Source organism: Lithobates pipiens, unplaced genomic scaffold (genome assembly GCF_037356315.1).
Source record: "Lithobates pipiens isolate NorthernLeopardFrog02 unplaced genomic scaffold, aLitPip1_a1.2 Scaffold_10, whole genome shotgun sequence".
Lineage (NCBI taxonomy): Eukaryota > Metazoa > Chordata > Amphibia > Anura > Ranidae > Lithobates > Lithobates pipiens.
The window spans coordinates 176910954-176927171 of record NW_027507686.1 but is presented as its reverse complement, the minus strand read 5'-3'; the positions used below and the strand labels follow the sequence as shown (position 1 = coordinate 176927171).

The 16218-nt window shown below is 36.9% G+C and overlaps 1 protein-coding gene across 7 annotated transcripts in view; it reads right to left on the bottom strand.

Annotated features, from left to right (window-relative positions):
- Positions 1–12564, bottom strand: part of LOC143935861 (mucin-5B-like) — a 63634-nt gene extending 51070 nt beyond the window's left edge. For all 7 annotated transcript variants that reach the window (XM_077460002.1, XM_077460018.1, XM_077460037.1 and 4 more), the window contains exons 1-13: positions 12398–12564; positions 7300–7458; positions 6246–6308; positions 5442–5703; positions 4750–4864; positions 4573–4663; positions 3791–3897; positions 3482–3698; positions 3209–3334; positions 2985–3102; positions 728–866; positions 399–509; positions 93–162 (exon numbers count right to left, since the gene is read on the bottom strand). In XM_077460002.1, the coding sequence (XP_077316128.1) occupies positions 93–162; positions 399–509; positions 728–866; positions 2985–3102; positions 3209–3334; positions 3482–3698; positions 3791–3897; positions 4573–4663; positions 4750–4864; positions 5442–5703; positions 6246–6308; positions 7300–7458; positions 12398–12458 (1639 nt within the window). In that variant the 5' untranslated portion in view covers positions 12459–12564. The remainder of the gene's footprint in view (positions 1–92; positions 163–398; positions 510–727; positions 867–2984; positions 3103–3208; positions 3335–3481; positions 3699–3790; positions 3898–4572; positions 4664–4749; positions 4865–5441; positions 5704–6245; positions 6309–7299; positions 7459–12397) is intronic.
- Between the last annotated feature and the right edge of the window lie 3654 nt (positions 12565–16218).

Genomic DNA, 16218 nt, shown 5'->3' with positions numbered 1-16218 from the left:
TGCAACCTTTAGATCACGTATAACAAATTTACAAAGCATTAACTAGCTCCACAAATATTTTCCTAGCAAACAATATTCTCAATGTTTCATACCTGCAGATACGGGCAGTTGAGTGTAGACGCTGTTGACAAAGACACTGCCGCATGGCTTGATTACAATAATCTGTTAGAATAAGGCAACAATAGGTGATCAATAAGTCAAAATACAGCAATAATAGAACTAGAATATATTCATGTTAGGAGAGGTATGAAAATAGGAATATAATTATAGTCACAGAGAAATTAATCTATTGTATTTGCATAAAGGAAAACTCTATTTAATCACATTAGAACTCTGTTAGAGCTGCCTGTAAAACCATTCGGGATGTTTGTCATTCATTTATATAAATTGACACTTACAGTTTCTCCTCCATTAAGGATGATAGTTGTACTCTTGAGGCAAGTTTCACTTTCAGTCAAACCACATTTACGCATCTCTGCCAGTACAATGAAAGACTCGCCATCACAAGCCTATAGAGATGGGAAGAATTTGGGAATATAAATTGAATATTTTACACATTGTACAGAATATTGCATTTTTTTTTAACATATATTGATCCATGAATGCTATTGTGGTATACATACTTTGTCAAGACTCAAATATTCATTTCAATGGTCAATGTGATATTCATAAAAAGTTATTAATTTATTATTTACAGAAATATGTAGTAACTACAGTATGGACTTGCCTTTGAAAGGACATAGTTGCAGTCACCATGAATGCTGTAATGAGTTTGATCATAAGTGGTAATATGAGCCCCCCCTTCGATGGAACAACTGGCTGGGCATGGCAGGTTCTTACATGACCATTTTCCTCCCGAGCACATGCTATTAAAATGAACAACACTTAATTAATCTTGTGATTAAGCCAAAATACTTTATTTCTAGGATATCTAGAAATTTTTAAAAACATTTGAAATTTTAAACATCTAGAAATTTTAAAAAACATTTGATATAGCAAAAAAGCGTAAATTATATGGACAAGTCCATAAATGTTTAAATAGCATTTGCTAGCTAACTTGTAAGTAAACAGACTTTTTTTTTTTAAGTGAGATCCAGAAATTCATGCTTGAAAGTAAATATTGCATGAAGGAGTGTTTGATTCCTGCAGTAGGGAAATTACAGATAATAAAACACAAAGGTCAACAGTAGTCAACAAACTAAATCTCAGGTACTTCCTTTGTGTGCTTCTTTAAAGAAGCTAAGCAGCATAAAAAAGAAATGAAAATTTTATACACATGTGAGTGATTATTTTTTACTTAATGCTTGCAGCTTTATTTAGTAATATGATTGTGCGCAGATAATCACATATACAAAAAAATAGTATATTTAAATAAAATGATTAATAATTTTATTTCGAATTAGAAAATCAATATCTATATCTGTCACAAAAGGTGGGTGCTACAACAGTATGTATTCTATTATTCTATACCTGTAAATAACACATTATATTTTATTATTTTAGGAAAAATATTCAACCCTTTTTGAATACATATTTTTCTTGAGTAAGATGCTGTAGAAGGGATATATTAAATACTTAATGTAAACCAGTCAGTATTGAGATTAACATAAACGAGTCAGCATTGCAGGCAAACACAGACACTTCCAATTATTACTTATAATTATTACTAATAATACACTTTCATTTGTTTCATCATTAATTTTTCCAGATTACTATATAATCCCTTGCTAAGTAATACTTTGATGGCTAAAGGTGGCCTTTATCCAAAATGTATAGAGATGCATAGAACTGCAGATTAACTCTAAGAACCAGTTCTTATCTCTCCAAGCCAAAGTCAATATTCAAAAAAGATTAGAGCCAAGCTGAGAACAAAGCCTATCAGGGTGGTGGTGTGTTACAAACCCTTTAAGCAATATCACCTATCTATTAATCAAAGAGGGGAGTTTGCACTTAAACACCCAATGTTTAAATGTAGGGTGTTGTTACTATTAAACTGAGCCCAGGCTTATATTATTATTGGCTGTGCACACCACCCAGTCGGTGAGAGGGCTTTGGCAGGCCAAAGTTTCATAAATACTTGAGATAAGGGTTCAATGTCTAGTAATGCTCATATTTATGGAGTTAGTTTTATGTTCTATTAATATGGTCTTCGGGCAAGGGAAATAGTTGAACTTTCTGGCAACACAGGGTGCCATACAGCCTGTTAGCCTGTTTACAGTAACTTAAATTGCAGAAGAGTGTCTCAGCTATTCTTATGCAGTTGTTGCAGTTAAATTGTTAGGTTCACACTTAGCCTACAAAAAATGTTTCCCAATACAATGCCAATTATATATATATATATATATATATATATATATATATATATATATATATATATATATCATTATATAAATCCCCCTAAAAGAAAGAAAAAAGATACCTTCAAAATGTGCAAAGGAGTACAATGAAAGCATATATTTTAATACAAAGTCTATAACTGCAAAACTCCTTTTTCTGGCCTTTTAACCCGTAGAAAGAAAGTTGCCCCTCTTATACAGTATCCTATAAACTAGTCATTTCCCTTATTTGTTCAAAGACAGTTCTACCATAAGTAATATCATACAAAAGCAATATCTAAATTTTGATGAAAGTTTGTTCAGCCTACACTTCTTTTACTGGAGGCACTGCAAGCAGTCAGTACTCTTCCCTTGTTGCTCATCTGATATGCTGCCAGAGCCCCCTGAAGTCATGTGTAACTTTCTGAGAATGTTCCATCCCTCACCCCCATATGGAGGCACTCAGGCCTGAGGAATGGCTAAATTGTTGTGATTTAATGGAAGAGTCACATAGTCTCCTCTACTGGGGAATACTACATATGTATTAATGTAATGACTGTTTTCAGGGCCACCTAAAAAGCAAACCTTTTACTTTATCTAGAATTGGAGAGTTACCTGTTCACTTTATGAGTACCTGCACATTTTAAACTGTACAGCAAGTAAACTTACCAAGCACTGCAAGGTGTTGAATAAGCTGTTCCGGCAGCATAGGCATTACTGTTGAAAGTACAGGAGCATGTTTCAAGAGGGACGCAGCCTGAGTAGTTAATGTCATCAAATACAGTTCCTGTAAGGGATATGAATACAGCATGGTTTATGTTTTATATACAGTGAACAATTCTACTTTTTGTTTCACTCTATTGGTCATCATGTTAGGTAACTAAGAGGCAAACCTGGAGGACAAAAGCAGCCTTCCATGCAGTGATTCTCACAAAGAACTGCTCTTTCTGGGTTGCTACAAGTATCCGGGCATGGTGATCCACATTCCTGGTATACCATGTTGTAAGGACAAGTTTTGGCTGTAGGAAAATAATAGAAATGATGCATTCAGTGCTCACATTGCTTTTAATGGCATGTTTAAGGTATGGTACTGCAACTGGTCATTAATGTAACTTATTTACTTCCTTTGTTTCTAAAAATTTTAAAAGATAAATAAAAACACATACGACATAGGTCTTTTGTCCTCCAGTTCTCTGGGTGTCCTCCAGCATGGGCACACTGCCTTGAGTATTCAGCAAAGGTATTACACAGACACTGAGTGGTATCTTTGCCTACACATCGGCACAGATCTTGCACACAAGTTTCAATATATTGCTCTACAGCCACCAAAGAATGGCAACTTGAGAAGGATGCAGTAAGAAGGGCAGTTTCGCAGATTTTCTCCTGGAAAGCACATGTAGAGTCATTAGGATTGCTATTCGGCAGATGATGGTCATCACATGTCATTATAATTTGCTGTGATACATATGACTTACAAAGTCAGTGCAGTTGCTCTTCGGTGTAGGTGTCACATCATGACACTGTTCTGTGGGTCCATCTAACTTCTGCAGGTTTCCAAACTGAGCTGCTGTCATCTGAATACCTACAAAATAGCATGTATTTCCAGTAATGAGATTATGTGAGTTTCCGAATCTGTATTTAAGATGGTATGATAGGTTTAGATGCAGTAGAAACAGTTTTGTTTAGGGCAATTTTTTTGCTATCTTAAAGATCATCAAGGAAGGCATGCCTCTCAAAAAAGAGTATACTTACTTACCTTTTCTGCCATCTATGCTGCTAATCTCTGCCCTATTTAGTATAAATCACGAGGGTAAATGATCATTTTAATCATCTACCAAAGTCTGTTGAGAAACCAATACTTTTGGGAGTATCAGCCTCCTGGGTCCTCCTGGGCCTATCACTACTGTGTCCTGTAATGATGTAGAGGTCAGCAGAAATAAATAGGGAAAGCTGCAGAGACTATATTGTCACATCTGAAAGTGTTGGTCACTCGATGGACTTTGGGGTGGGGGGGGGGGGGGGGTTGGTGGCTTGAAAAGTAGGTATTTACACTCCTTTTTACAGGTTTGCCTTTATTAAAAAGTTTTAGAATAGCATCATGGTTAATTTATATCCACCTAAGATTTAGTATGTGTAGTATGCTTTGCAGTTTTGCCATAGTTTAGTTTGTTTAATGTTTGTTTAATGTACTGTATATTTTAATGTCCCCATGCTTTGTTTATTATAATTTCATTACAGAAAGACATGAGAAACTTACCATTGGCAATGAACTCATTGTGGATAGAAATACCATTGAAGTCTCCGCAAAGTCCGCAGGTTGTGTTGGCATACTTAGATTCCAGTTCCAGCTACCAAAGAGAAAAGAAAAGAAAGTTATAGAAAAACGGGCAGCACCAGGAATAAATAACATGAGAAACGTTTTCTGCTCTCTTACCAAGAGGCTGTCATCATCGTTCCACATGAAGACCAGGCCAAGTTTGGAGGTCACTATGAGGTATACACCATGTTTCTCGATCTGAATTCCTGAACCACTGAAGGGCAGTTGGATTCTAAGGCAATATTGAGAAGGAGATTATCATGCTATTTTAAATAAAGTGCTAAATAGATTTTAAGTTTATACATAAGATATCCAGTTTGTCCTTATAGTTAATGAAAAGATTCAGGAAAAACAGAGTGACATAAAAATAAGAAATGCTACAGTTTGGCAAGAGAAGAAAGCGCATGTTGGTTTTAAACATCAGTTTTATTTGTGTAAGTACTTTCCAAATAATAGCTATACCTGCAAATAATGGTAATAGGATTCTATAGTGGTAATGCAGTTGAAGTAAACCATCACATAAGTCTAGATATTTATATTGAAAAAAGTTATATACAGTATTTAATCAAGGCCACAACTATACCTCGACAATCCTTTCATTGGCACATAATACTAATTTATTTTTTACAATTATATAAAGTTTGTCAAACAATATATCCATTATTTTTGTACACATCTATTGGCCAAAAATGATTACTAGCTACAAAAATTGTGTCCAGGCTGATAGCCCTGGAACCTCAGTGCAGCTGACCTTACAGTAGTCACAGCCTTCTATGGCTATTGTTATGCTCTTAACCTTACGTACTTACATATTGCCATTGACTGAAACTGTTTTGCGGTCTATTTGCACTATAAGCCCATCGAGTTTCATGCTGATCTTCTCAATTACAGGGACATTGTTTACAACAGTCCGCCGCATCTGGATGTTGAAGTCCTCATAGGTGCTCTTGCAGTGAGAGGCAAAGACATAATTGCATGTACCCGGGAAGTAATAGATATCACCATCAAAGTTCTTGAAGTGGAAGTTTCCCCAGGTGCTGCATACCCTGTTGTTATGAGCCACATTCAAAGCTGCAAAAATGTATGGGAAGATATAATAAGCATTTTTACACCTACAATTTACAAAATCTGCATAAAATGATGGGGGCCCTTTCTCTACAGTCTTGTTATTGGATAGTGAATGTATATGTTTTTTCCATCCAGACCATTTACTAAGTCTCCATATATTTAATTTTCTAAAATCTAAAAAAAACTCTTTCTTTTGGATCCTTTATTATTGGAGCTAAACTCTTTCGCTGTTTTGCGATTGACTATGCAAGCTGCCTTTCTTACATCTAAGATGTTTGTAAATAAATAAATAAATTGGCATTCACAATGTAGTGAGGGATACATTTATTTTTCATTTCCACCTCTGAAATAGCAGTAAGGTAACATCCTCTCCCTTGAATTGGGAAACATAATTAGAAGTAAATAAATGATGTCTTTAGAAACACCTTAAATTGATGTGTACAGATGTAAAGTATATTGTTAATTAGATACCCTTATTGAAGTATTTACTGTCTACACACCATATATCGCCAACATCCAAACAAGTTAGAATCTGTGATACCTACCTTTCACTGGAAGGTTAGTAGACGCTTGGATAAATGATATTCTTGGTGCTCCTGTTATTGAAACTGTAAAAAAATAAAAGATGTTTAAAAAATGGTGCTCAATAATTACAGTATAAAAATAAAGAACAACTGCCTTGTTCAGTTTTTCATCGTGCCTTTTATAGATGCATGGATATTAAATGATGTCTGATTGCCAGTATTGTCAGTCATGATATAGTATGATGAGTGCTTTATAAGGTCTGTAGTATGGAAAATACTAAAAAATTCCATAAGATTTTAGAGGGCCATTTCCTTGTATTTTTTATAAAAAGAAACAACAGAAAACAGAACCATAGCACAAGTACTGTATATTCCTTATGATACAGTGTTGTCTGACACATGTGTACAAAGATTAAACAAATCAATAGACTATATATTTTGGTTGTTACAGTTAAATTATCCCTTATATATGGTATATTAATGAAAATGTTTAATTCAACCCTCTTTTATTTGTTGACAATGTGGGTTATTTACAAAAGGCAAATCCACTTTGCACTACAAGTGCAAACTATAAGTGCAAAGTGTACTTGAAATTGCACTGAAAGTGTACTTGGAAGTGCAGTCACTGTAAATTTGAAGGGTAGATCTGAAATGAGGGGAAGCTCTGCTGATTTTATTATTCAATTAGGTGCAAGCTAAAATGCTGTTTTTTTTTCCTTGCATGTCCCCCTCGGATCTACAGTGACTGCACTTCCAAGTGCACTTTGCACTTGTAGTTTGCACTTGTATTGCAAAGTGGATTTGGCTTTAGTAAATAACCCCCAATGTCTGATGTTGTGGCATTGCATATGGTATTAGCAATCACAATAGACAGACACTATAAAGCAATGTTCATTTATAAACTACATGTTTGATTGGGCCTTTGGGCCTTGTGGTATAAGTAAGGTGCGTGTATCCATATATCATCTAAGCATTATATAAAGAATAATCAAGCAGGGTGCTACTTATAGTTTATCTAAACAGTCCTTTTTCTATAATCTATTATATATTATTACAATAGACAATTCAAATTTACCAGTTTGTCCTTGTTGCTGTTGTTGTATTACTTGCTGTTGTTGTATTACTTGCTGTTGTTGTTGAATGTTCTGCTGTTGTTGTGCAGTCCCATCAACAGTGTAGTCATACGTTTCTGTTTCAGTCTCCTCTACGGCATAATCTCCATACTGTATTTGAGCTACAACAAAAGATGTAAAATAAATCTTATATGAATGCTGAAAGCACAAAGAATGCAGTCATTGTCCTTGGGATGCATATGGTCTCTCTATAGGAGTTAATAGTATTTTTTTTAACATACTGCATGCAGAAGAACAGAAGAAATAGCTGGGAGAACAATGGCAGCTGTCCACACAGTGTGAATTTGGTGGTAGCATATATCGAGGAGTCTAATGCCCTGTACACATGGTCGGAAATTCAGCCGGAAAAGGTCAGATCGGATTATGTTGTCGGAAAATCCGATCGTGTGTGGGCTCTTTTTCCGTCTGAAATTCCGATGGAAAAAGTTTGAGAGCTGGATCCGATCTGACTTTTTTCGATCGTTTGTAGAGAATTCTGACGGCAAAGTGGCACGCATGTTCAGATTAAATTACGAGACGAAAGCTATTGGTTTCTAGCCTCTACGTAGTCCCGTCGTACGCAACGAACGTCAACTCGTTCCAAACGATCTGATTGTCCGACCGTGTGTATGCAACACAAGCTTTGGCCAAAATCCATCTGAAAAAATCTGACGAATTTTGTGGTCGGAATGTCCAACCATGTGTACAAGACATTCGACTTTTGAGGGATGCTAGCATATTGGAAGCATGAGGGTAAATGATAATTTTACAAAGCTATAGTTATTCTTTATAAAAATGTAATCTTCCAACAATTCCAAAGGTCAACTTAGGCCAAGTTATTGAAATATTGTCAGTCTAATGTTGGTTTATATGCCCTTCTTACAATACAATATTTTTCTTAAGTGTGATGTAAAATCACCAGCTTATAACTCATAAGTATATTGACAAAGAGTCCATCTAGCCACCACTTAGCGTTCTATGCTGTCTTTAATTGCCCAAAAATATAAATGACCCAAGATCTGTGGCTGAGTAAATGCAGCTAATTCCCTAAATGATCTAGCTGCAGAACTCATGTGAACACCCATAGGCTGTTTAAGCATAACCTTTATGGCTCTGCTCAAAAATAGGTATAGGAAAGTTTTACCCATCTCAGATAGTTTTAATGCTGCTTTCACACTGGAGCGGGCGGGTGTTGACGGTAAAATGCTGCTATTTTTAGCAGCGCTGTACCATCATTTTTGCAGAGGTTTTTGGCCACTAGCAGGGCACTTTTAACCCTTTTAATAAGGGTTAAAGTGACCTGTAAAATGCCGCTGCAGCGGCACTTTGCCAGCGGTTCAAGGGTGCTGTCCATTCATTTCAATGGACAGGAGCGGTGTATACACCACTCCTTCAATGCACCAAAGATGATACTTGCAGGAGTTTTTTTTAACGTCCTGCCAGCGCCTTGTGTGAAAGCACTCGGGCTTTCACACTGAGACTGCAGGAGAGACATTTTTCAGGGGCTTTACAGGCACTATTTTTAGACTAAAAGTGCCTGAAAAATGCCTCAGTGTGAAAGGGGTCTAACTGATTTGCTTAAAAAGAGGTAAAGACCTCAGTAAGACAGGAGTTATCTATAGAAAAAGAAACTTATATATACATTCACCAAATTTCCATTACTACATTAAAAACCCATAAAGAACTTGCATTCATCCCAAATTAAAGGCAAACGTTGACAACGCTGCACTGTCGGTTTATAGTTTTTAGCAGGAAATGGGGTTAGCAATAACAACCTCATGGGATTTTTTAGTTATATACATATATATTTTTTTTAGCAAAATCTCTTGTTGAAAGGATGGCCAGACTTTGAAACTCTCAGCCTAGGTTTATACTGATGTCCGGCACTGACAAGCTTAAAGAGTAACTCAATTTTTGTTGAGAAAAAAACATTCCCCTCTGAGGGATCTATGTACATTGCAAGGATTTGAACAAACCGTGTTGCAGATTCCTACCTTTTGTTATTCTGAAGAAATCACTGTTTGTTCCTCTGTACCCCTGTGCTAAGTGAGCCTAATGGGAAGGGTTTCCTTATTATCAATCAGCTGTGCACCTGCATGGCTCTAATGAGGAAAGCTGCTGTACTTGCATCTCTTTAGCTGTGATTTCCAATTAAAAGTATCTCACCAAAATTGAAATTTTTGTTGCAGGGGATGCCTGAAATCTGACTAGTATCTTAGTGCAAACTTCTCGGAAATTCAGTGTGCCAATCACACAAGCAGGAATTTGTTTCTGGGGGCGTTCTGTACACATTCTGTGTACAGAACACCTCCAGTTATTCATATTGGATTGCATTTTTAGAAAATTACAGAGATGCATATTTAAAAGGAAAGGTAATTTTTAATAACATTCAATTATAATATGACTTGTCTCAAACTTGTATAAGCTATATTATTTTTGTTTATTTGATGTTTTTTTTCCCCACAAAAGTGGAGCTACCATTTAACCACTTTAGCCCCAGAAGAATTTACCCCCTTCCTGACCAGAGCACTTTTTGCGATTCGGCACTGTGTCACTTTAACTGACAATCGCGCGGTCATGTGACGTGGCTCCCAAACAAAATTGAAATCCTTTTTTTCCCACAAAAAGAGCTTACAAAGAGAGACAATTTTGAAAAAAAATGCATTATTTTTTACAATTTGCTATAATAAATATCCCCCAAAAATTTCCTCAGTTTAGGCCGATACGTATTCTTCTACATATTTTTGGTAAGAAAATCGCCATAAGCATTTATTGATTGGTTTGTGCAAAAGTTATAGCGTTTACAAAATAGGGGAGAGTTTTATGGCATTTTTATTCATTTTATTAATCATTTTTTTTTTTTACTAGTAATGGCATGATCTGCAGTTTTTATCATGACTGCGACATTATTGCGGACACATCGGACATTTTTGACACATTTTTGAGAATACTGTCATTTGTACAGCAATCAGTGCAATACAAATGCACTGATTCCTGTGTAAATGACACTGACAGTGAGGGGGCAGTGTAGGGGTTAAGTCTGTCCTGGGGCATGTTTCTAACTGTGGGGGGCGTGGCTACATGTGACATGTCACTGATCTCTGCTCCCGATAACAAGCACCTCCCCGTTCTTCCTCCCTGTGAGGCAATCGCGGCCTGTACAAGCCCTTCTGCCGACGTAGATTGGCGTGAGGCGGTCAGCAAGCAGTTAAAGGATCATTTAGTCCAAAAGGGATACTTTGATGTTTGGTAGATGACGGAGAGCTCAGTTCCCCAGTGGATTCTCTTAGCTCTCAGGAACTCTGGGTTATGATTTCTACACTTCTTCAGATATGTGTAAATGACATTGATATTACAAAGGGGGCTATGATCATACTGCTGGTATTTAGCAATTTTCATGAATACAACAGAAGAAAAAGTGCTAATACCTCAGTGGGAAAAGAATCACCCAAAATTCCAAGGTCTGAGCAAAAAGAAACAAGAATTATGGCAGTGAGATCCTGCCATTACAGATAGCCGGAAATAAAATAAAAAGATAGCTCACCACAGTCCCTCTATATCTGAAATACTACTGTTCCCTAGATCTCTACATAATAAGGCAGCACAGAGAACAGACACAGGGAAACAGCCATGCCATGCCAATGATTCCGATTTTAATTTACTGAAGTGAGATATGTGAAAGATCATTTCAGATTCATTGCTATGGGTTATGGCACCCCACACATCACCAGGGCACTCTGTACTACCTTACTGAATAATTCCATGCATTTAAAAGGGAGTGGCACTGGAATGCCATAATTCTGTACTGACATATTCCCTATAATAGCCTATCTTTTTATACATTGTATCTCCATTTATTAGTGCAAATTCAACTGCAAAAAATAAAATGGATCATTGAAACCAAGGTGGATTCCCCCTTTCCTTTAAAGGACAGATTATGTTCTGTATCTGTTCTCCGCTGTGTGTATATTGTGTACTCAGCATCCTCTCTGTTTGAACAGTAACAATACAAATGCATTGTCTAACAATTGTTCTGTATTCTGTTTTTATCCATGTACTTTATTGTAAAGGAATCAGTACACCAATTTTGTCTATTTTATAGAAGATTAAGAAGGACTGCTAACAGTCGTTCACTGGATATTAAATATTTTAATGCATACTCTAATTGTATTGTACTGTATTGTTTGTTAGTATGAATAAAGTGATTACTATGACTGTATTACATAATCCTTTTTACATGCTTATCTACACTATACCAATAAACCTGCTCTGACAATAGTAAATACAAAGAATTGGGCAAAGGTAAATACATTCCTTAAGGTTTTATAACACTCAGGCTTATGCACACACATACACACTCACACAGATTCAGATATAATTATACTAAAATGTTATCATACCTTCTGTACCAATAAAGACAGCTAATAACCTTAACAATGCTGTACAACACAAAATTGTTTGTAATACACTGTAAAAGTTATATATCAGTGTTATATCAGCACTGACAGAATAAGCATCCAAAGAAAAATAATTAAGAGGGAGATTTACTAAGGCTGGAACACTCAGAATCTGGTTCAGCTGTGCATGGTAGCCAATCGGCTTCTAACTTCAGTTTGTTCAATTAAGCTTTGACAATATAACCTGTAAGCTGATTGGTTTCTGTGCACAGCTGCACCAGATTCTGTGCTCTCCAGTTTTAGTAAATCCCCTCCCCTCCAAGAGTCTATAATTATTTTAAGTAGATAGCTTTTTCTTCTAATTCTAATGTAGAAGCAATGCATTTTAATGGTACATAAGTATCAAAGAGAAACTAAAGTTATTGCATCCAGTAAACAGTTTTGGCATGTTTGTGAACATTGGTAAATTTCCATAAGTACACTGGATTTAAGAAGTCACACATAGCAGGCATTTCTTTCTAATATAACTATTTTAGTGTAATAGTAATCATTTTCTTTAAAATAAAAGTATGCATTTTTTAAATAAAGCTTTAAATAATTAATATAAAATTCTTAATAGATTTCTCTATGGAAAAGTCATAGAAGAGTGTGTGAGGATACCTACCATTCAGCGGGGCTAAGGTGACTAGAAGGATCCACAACGGGATCCTATTGGAGGTCCCCATCTTCTAAGTAGCTGAGACAGCAGAGAAGAGGGTTGGTAGGGAACAAGGTTGGACAGACCTGTGGTGATCTTTATATACACTTCTTAAGGTACCTTGGAACAATGCCAGTATTGCTCCACACAGGTAAACTTGGGAGGAGTTGCTGGTCTTTCCTCTAATTGCAGGTGTAAGGGAGGATGCTAGAACAATGTGTGGACTGTACACTCTGACTATACCTATGCATACTTACACTTCAACTTTCTTTGAGAATTTGCAGCCTGTAGCAACAGATAAATATTATAGATTCTTTCCAGTCAATTCATGCTCACCATGCTGCTATGTTTCAAACTTATTAATACCATTGTATTCAATCTAAAAAATGTATATGTTTTATTTACAAAAAAGAAAAGAAAAATGTGATCAATATTTTTCTGTTTCTATTCAGAAGGTGAAATACGGAGGATCATTAGACCATTAAACCTTTTTTGACTCGTAAAAGCTTACTGGATTGAGTGACAATCTCTAATAATCTCTTTAATTATATTTACTTTCACATTGTCTTTTCTATGGTGGTTTCATAACTTTTTTTGATTATTACCCCTGCTTTTCAATTCAGTGTTTTTTAGGATAAAGAGTATTTTTCTGTTTGGTATCTTGGTTTGGTGTTCTGAATTTCTGTGATTACTCAGTTCTATATTTTCTATGCATAATATTATGGGTTAAAGTAATTTAAAGCAGCCAGCATAATGCATAGTATGTTGCAGATAAAATATATATTTTATGTATTTGTCATTTGTAATTGGGTTGCATCTTTATATGTTGTTTGATTCTGAAACACTTAAAAATTAAATACACCACTGACACTCATAGGAACTAAAGAAGTGCCTTGGATAAGCTACAAAGTATTTTGACACACAAGTACAGTTGAACACAACTACTACTAGCTATACATACAAAGGACAATTATATACACATTTCATTTTAGGAAGCAAAGTAAACTTGTATGTACTTTGTTACAAAGAATACATACTGTAAAACAGGTGGCACAATTATTACTCTTAAGTTTTAGGCATTGTTTGCATATGGTTTACCTCGTGTCATTTTAGCTTGAATCAATTATATGTACATTTTAACAAATTTACCAAATGTTCTTTGGTCAAATAAAAATGATAGGCTATAGAAATATGTAATACAGAGCTATATGTAATATAAAGAGTATGAACAGGCATTCATACTTCTAGTCAAATGTTTGACATTATGGCGGAGATCAACTAAAAGTGGAGCACACAGAATTTGGTGCATCTGTGCATGGTAGTCAAATAGCTTCTAACTTCAGATTATTCAGTTGAGCTTTGACAATACAACCTAGAAGCTGGTTTCTACGCAGTGCTGCACCATTTTTTACTCACTTCAGTTTTAGTAAATCTCCTCTAATGATCCAAAATCAGGTCCAGTGAATATATTACAATGAAGCTTGCACTTCACAGGAAACTCAATTTTGCAATCCTTGATGACCTCAGCTTAATTTTTTCTGATGCTTAAACCACTAAGATTTATACATAATGCAGAAAGAAATGTAATTGGTTTCAGTAAACATGATGAATGCAAATCTTTAAAATTATTGTCTCTTATTTGAACTCTTTGGTTTATTAAATATACCACTAATTGTTTTCTTATATCTATTTGATAAGTGCAATAAATATCTGTAGATTATGTCAGAAATCTAGTGAACTGATAACTTCCCATACTCTCTGACTGTGTTGCATTCTTAGCCATAGGAAAGACCGAGCTTCAGGTACAGATCAATGGCAGGTTTGACCTCAATTCTAACTGTTCAATGTTCGCTGAATGGGAAAAATAAATGGACAGATATGGCCTGTTTATCCTCACCAAACGTTTGGTTTCATGGCAGTATCACTAGAGCAATGCCATCATATATTAACCAAGCCTGCAGGTAGGCTGGGTGACATAAGTAACCAACTATGGTCATCAACAACCTGGGAGCTGTCAGGTGCGGTGTGTCTGGCAGGAATGGGAGCATTGTGGGTGGGTTCTAGATGATTTTAAATGATTCTATGTAAAGATCTTCTCTGTAGGACATTTTGTTGATTTTACAATATTTTTATAAAGGACTAGTGTGTGTGTTTTTATCCCCCTCCTTTTTTTTGTGAAAAAGGGACCAGGGATACTATGTACCCCTTACAGATTCAAGTGGGGGAGGAGGGGGGAGACATCTGGGGCTTCTTATTTTAAAGATGACTTCCAGATACCTATAAGAAGTCCCTCCGTAATCACCCACATCCACTGGGCTAGGGATGTGGGGAAGAGGCCCATAGAGGGCAAGGTGCATTGCCAGAGGCCCTCCAGGAAATATATCCTCCCCCATGTAGAGGGCATGTAGCCTGGTATAGTTGGGGGATACATGCTTGATAACCCTCCTCATGTGCGGCTTTCCTCTTCCACCTCCGGGTCAGCGGTGACTTTGTTGTAACATCCTGGACACCTTCGGCTCAGCTTGACTACCCTGGTCCTGGGCTCCCCTCTTTCTATAGATAAGTGGAGACACGTTTGGCAGACCCCTTGGACCCCCAGCTTGGCCTAGGCTGGCCCCTCATCCCCAGGTACCACCATCTTCTGGACATGGCTGTGTCTCTGCCCATAGCCCGCAGCCATCGGTTGCTAGTGTACACCTCCAGACCAGGTTTCCATCCTCCCCAGCATGGTCAATGGTGCCCTTCTATGCTCCGCCAGCGAACCTTCTGGATGTTAACCCCTCCATGCCCATAGGCTTCCAGTGGTCAGTGAAGTGTAGTGGGTATGGTAGTAATCAGTGTAGTGTAGTGGGTATTGTAGTAGACAGTTTAATGTAGTGGGTATTGTAGTGGTCATTGTAGTGTAGTGGGTATTGTAATGGATAGTGTAGTTTATAATGTAGTGGGTATTGTAGTGGTCAGTGTAGTGTAGTGGGTTTTGTAGTGGTCAGTGTAGTGTAGTGTATAGTAGGCAGTGTAGTGGTCAGTTTAGTGTAGTCGGTATTGTAGTGATCAGTGTATTGTAGTGGACAGTTTAGTATAGTGGGTATTCTAGTGAACAGTGTAGTGTAGTGGACGGTGTAGTGGGTATTGTAGTGAACAGTTTAGTGTAGTGGACAGTGTAATGGTCAATGTAGAGGACAATGTGTAGTGGTCAAGTAAGTCAGTGTAGTGGACAGGTAGGTCAATGTACTGGTCAATATAGGAATCAGGTTGGTCACTGTAGTGTTCAGCATGGGAATCAGGTAGGTCAGTGCAGTGGACAGGTAGGTAAGTGTAGTGGTCAGTCTAGGAATCATGTAGATCGGTGTAAAGGTTAGTGTAGTGGTCAGTATAAGAATCAGGTAGGTTAGTGTAGTGCTCAGAGTAAGAATCAGGTAGGTTGGTGTAGTGGTCAGTTGTAGGAATCAGGTAGGTTAGTGTAGAGGTCAGTATAGTGGTCAGTGTAGGAATCAGGTAGGTCAGTGTAGTGGTCAGTGTAGGAATCAGGTAGGTCAGTGTAGTGGTCGGTGTAGGAATCAGGTTGGTCAGTGCTGGAATCAGGCAGGTCAGGTAGAGAACAGGTAGGTCAGCGTAGTGGACAGTGTAGGAATCAGGTAGGGTACTGATCAGTTTAGGAATCTGGTAGGTCAGTATATGGGTCAGTGTAGTGGTCAGGGTAGGGGTCAGATAGGTCAGTGTAGAGGTCAGTGTATTGGCCAATATAGGAATCAGGTAGGTTAGTGTAGTGGTAAAGTAGGTCAATGTAG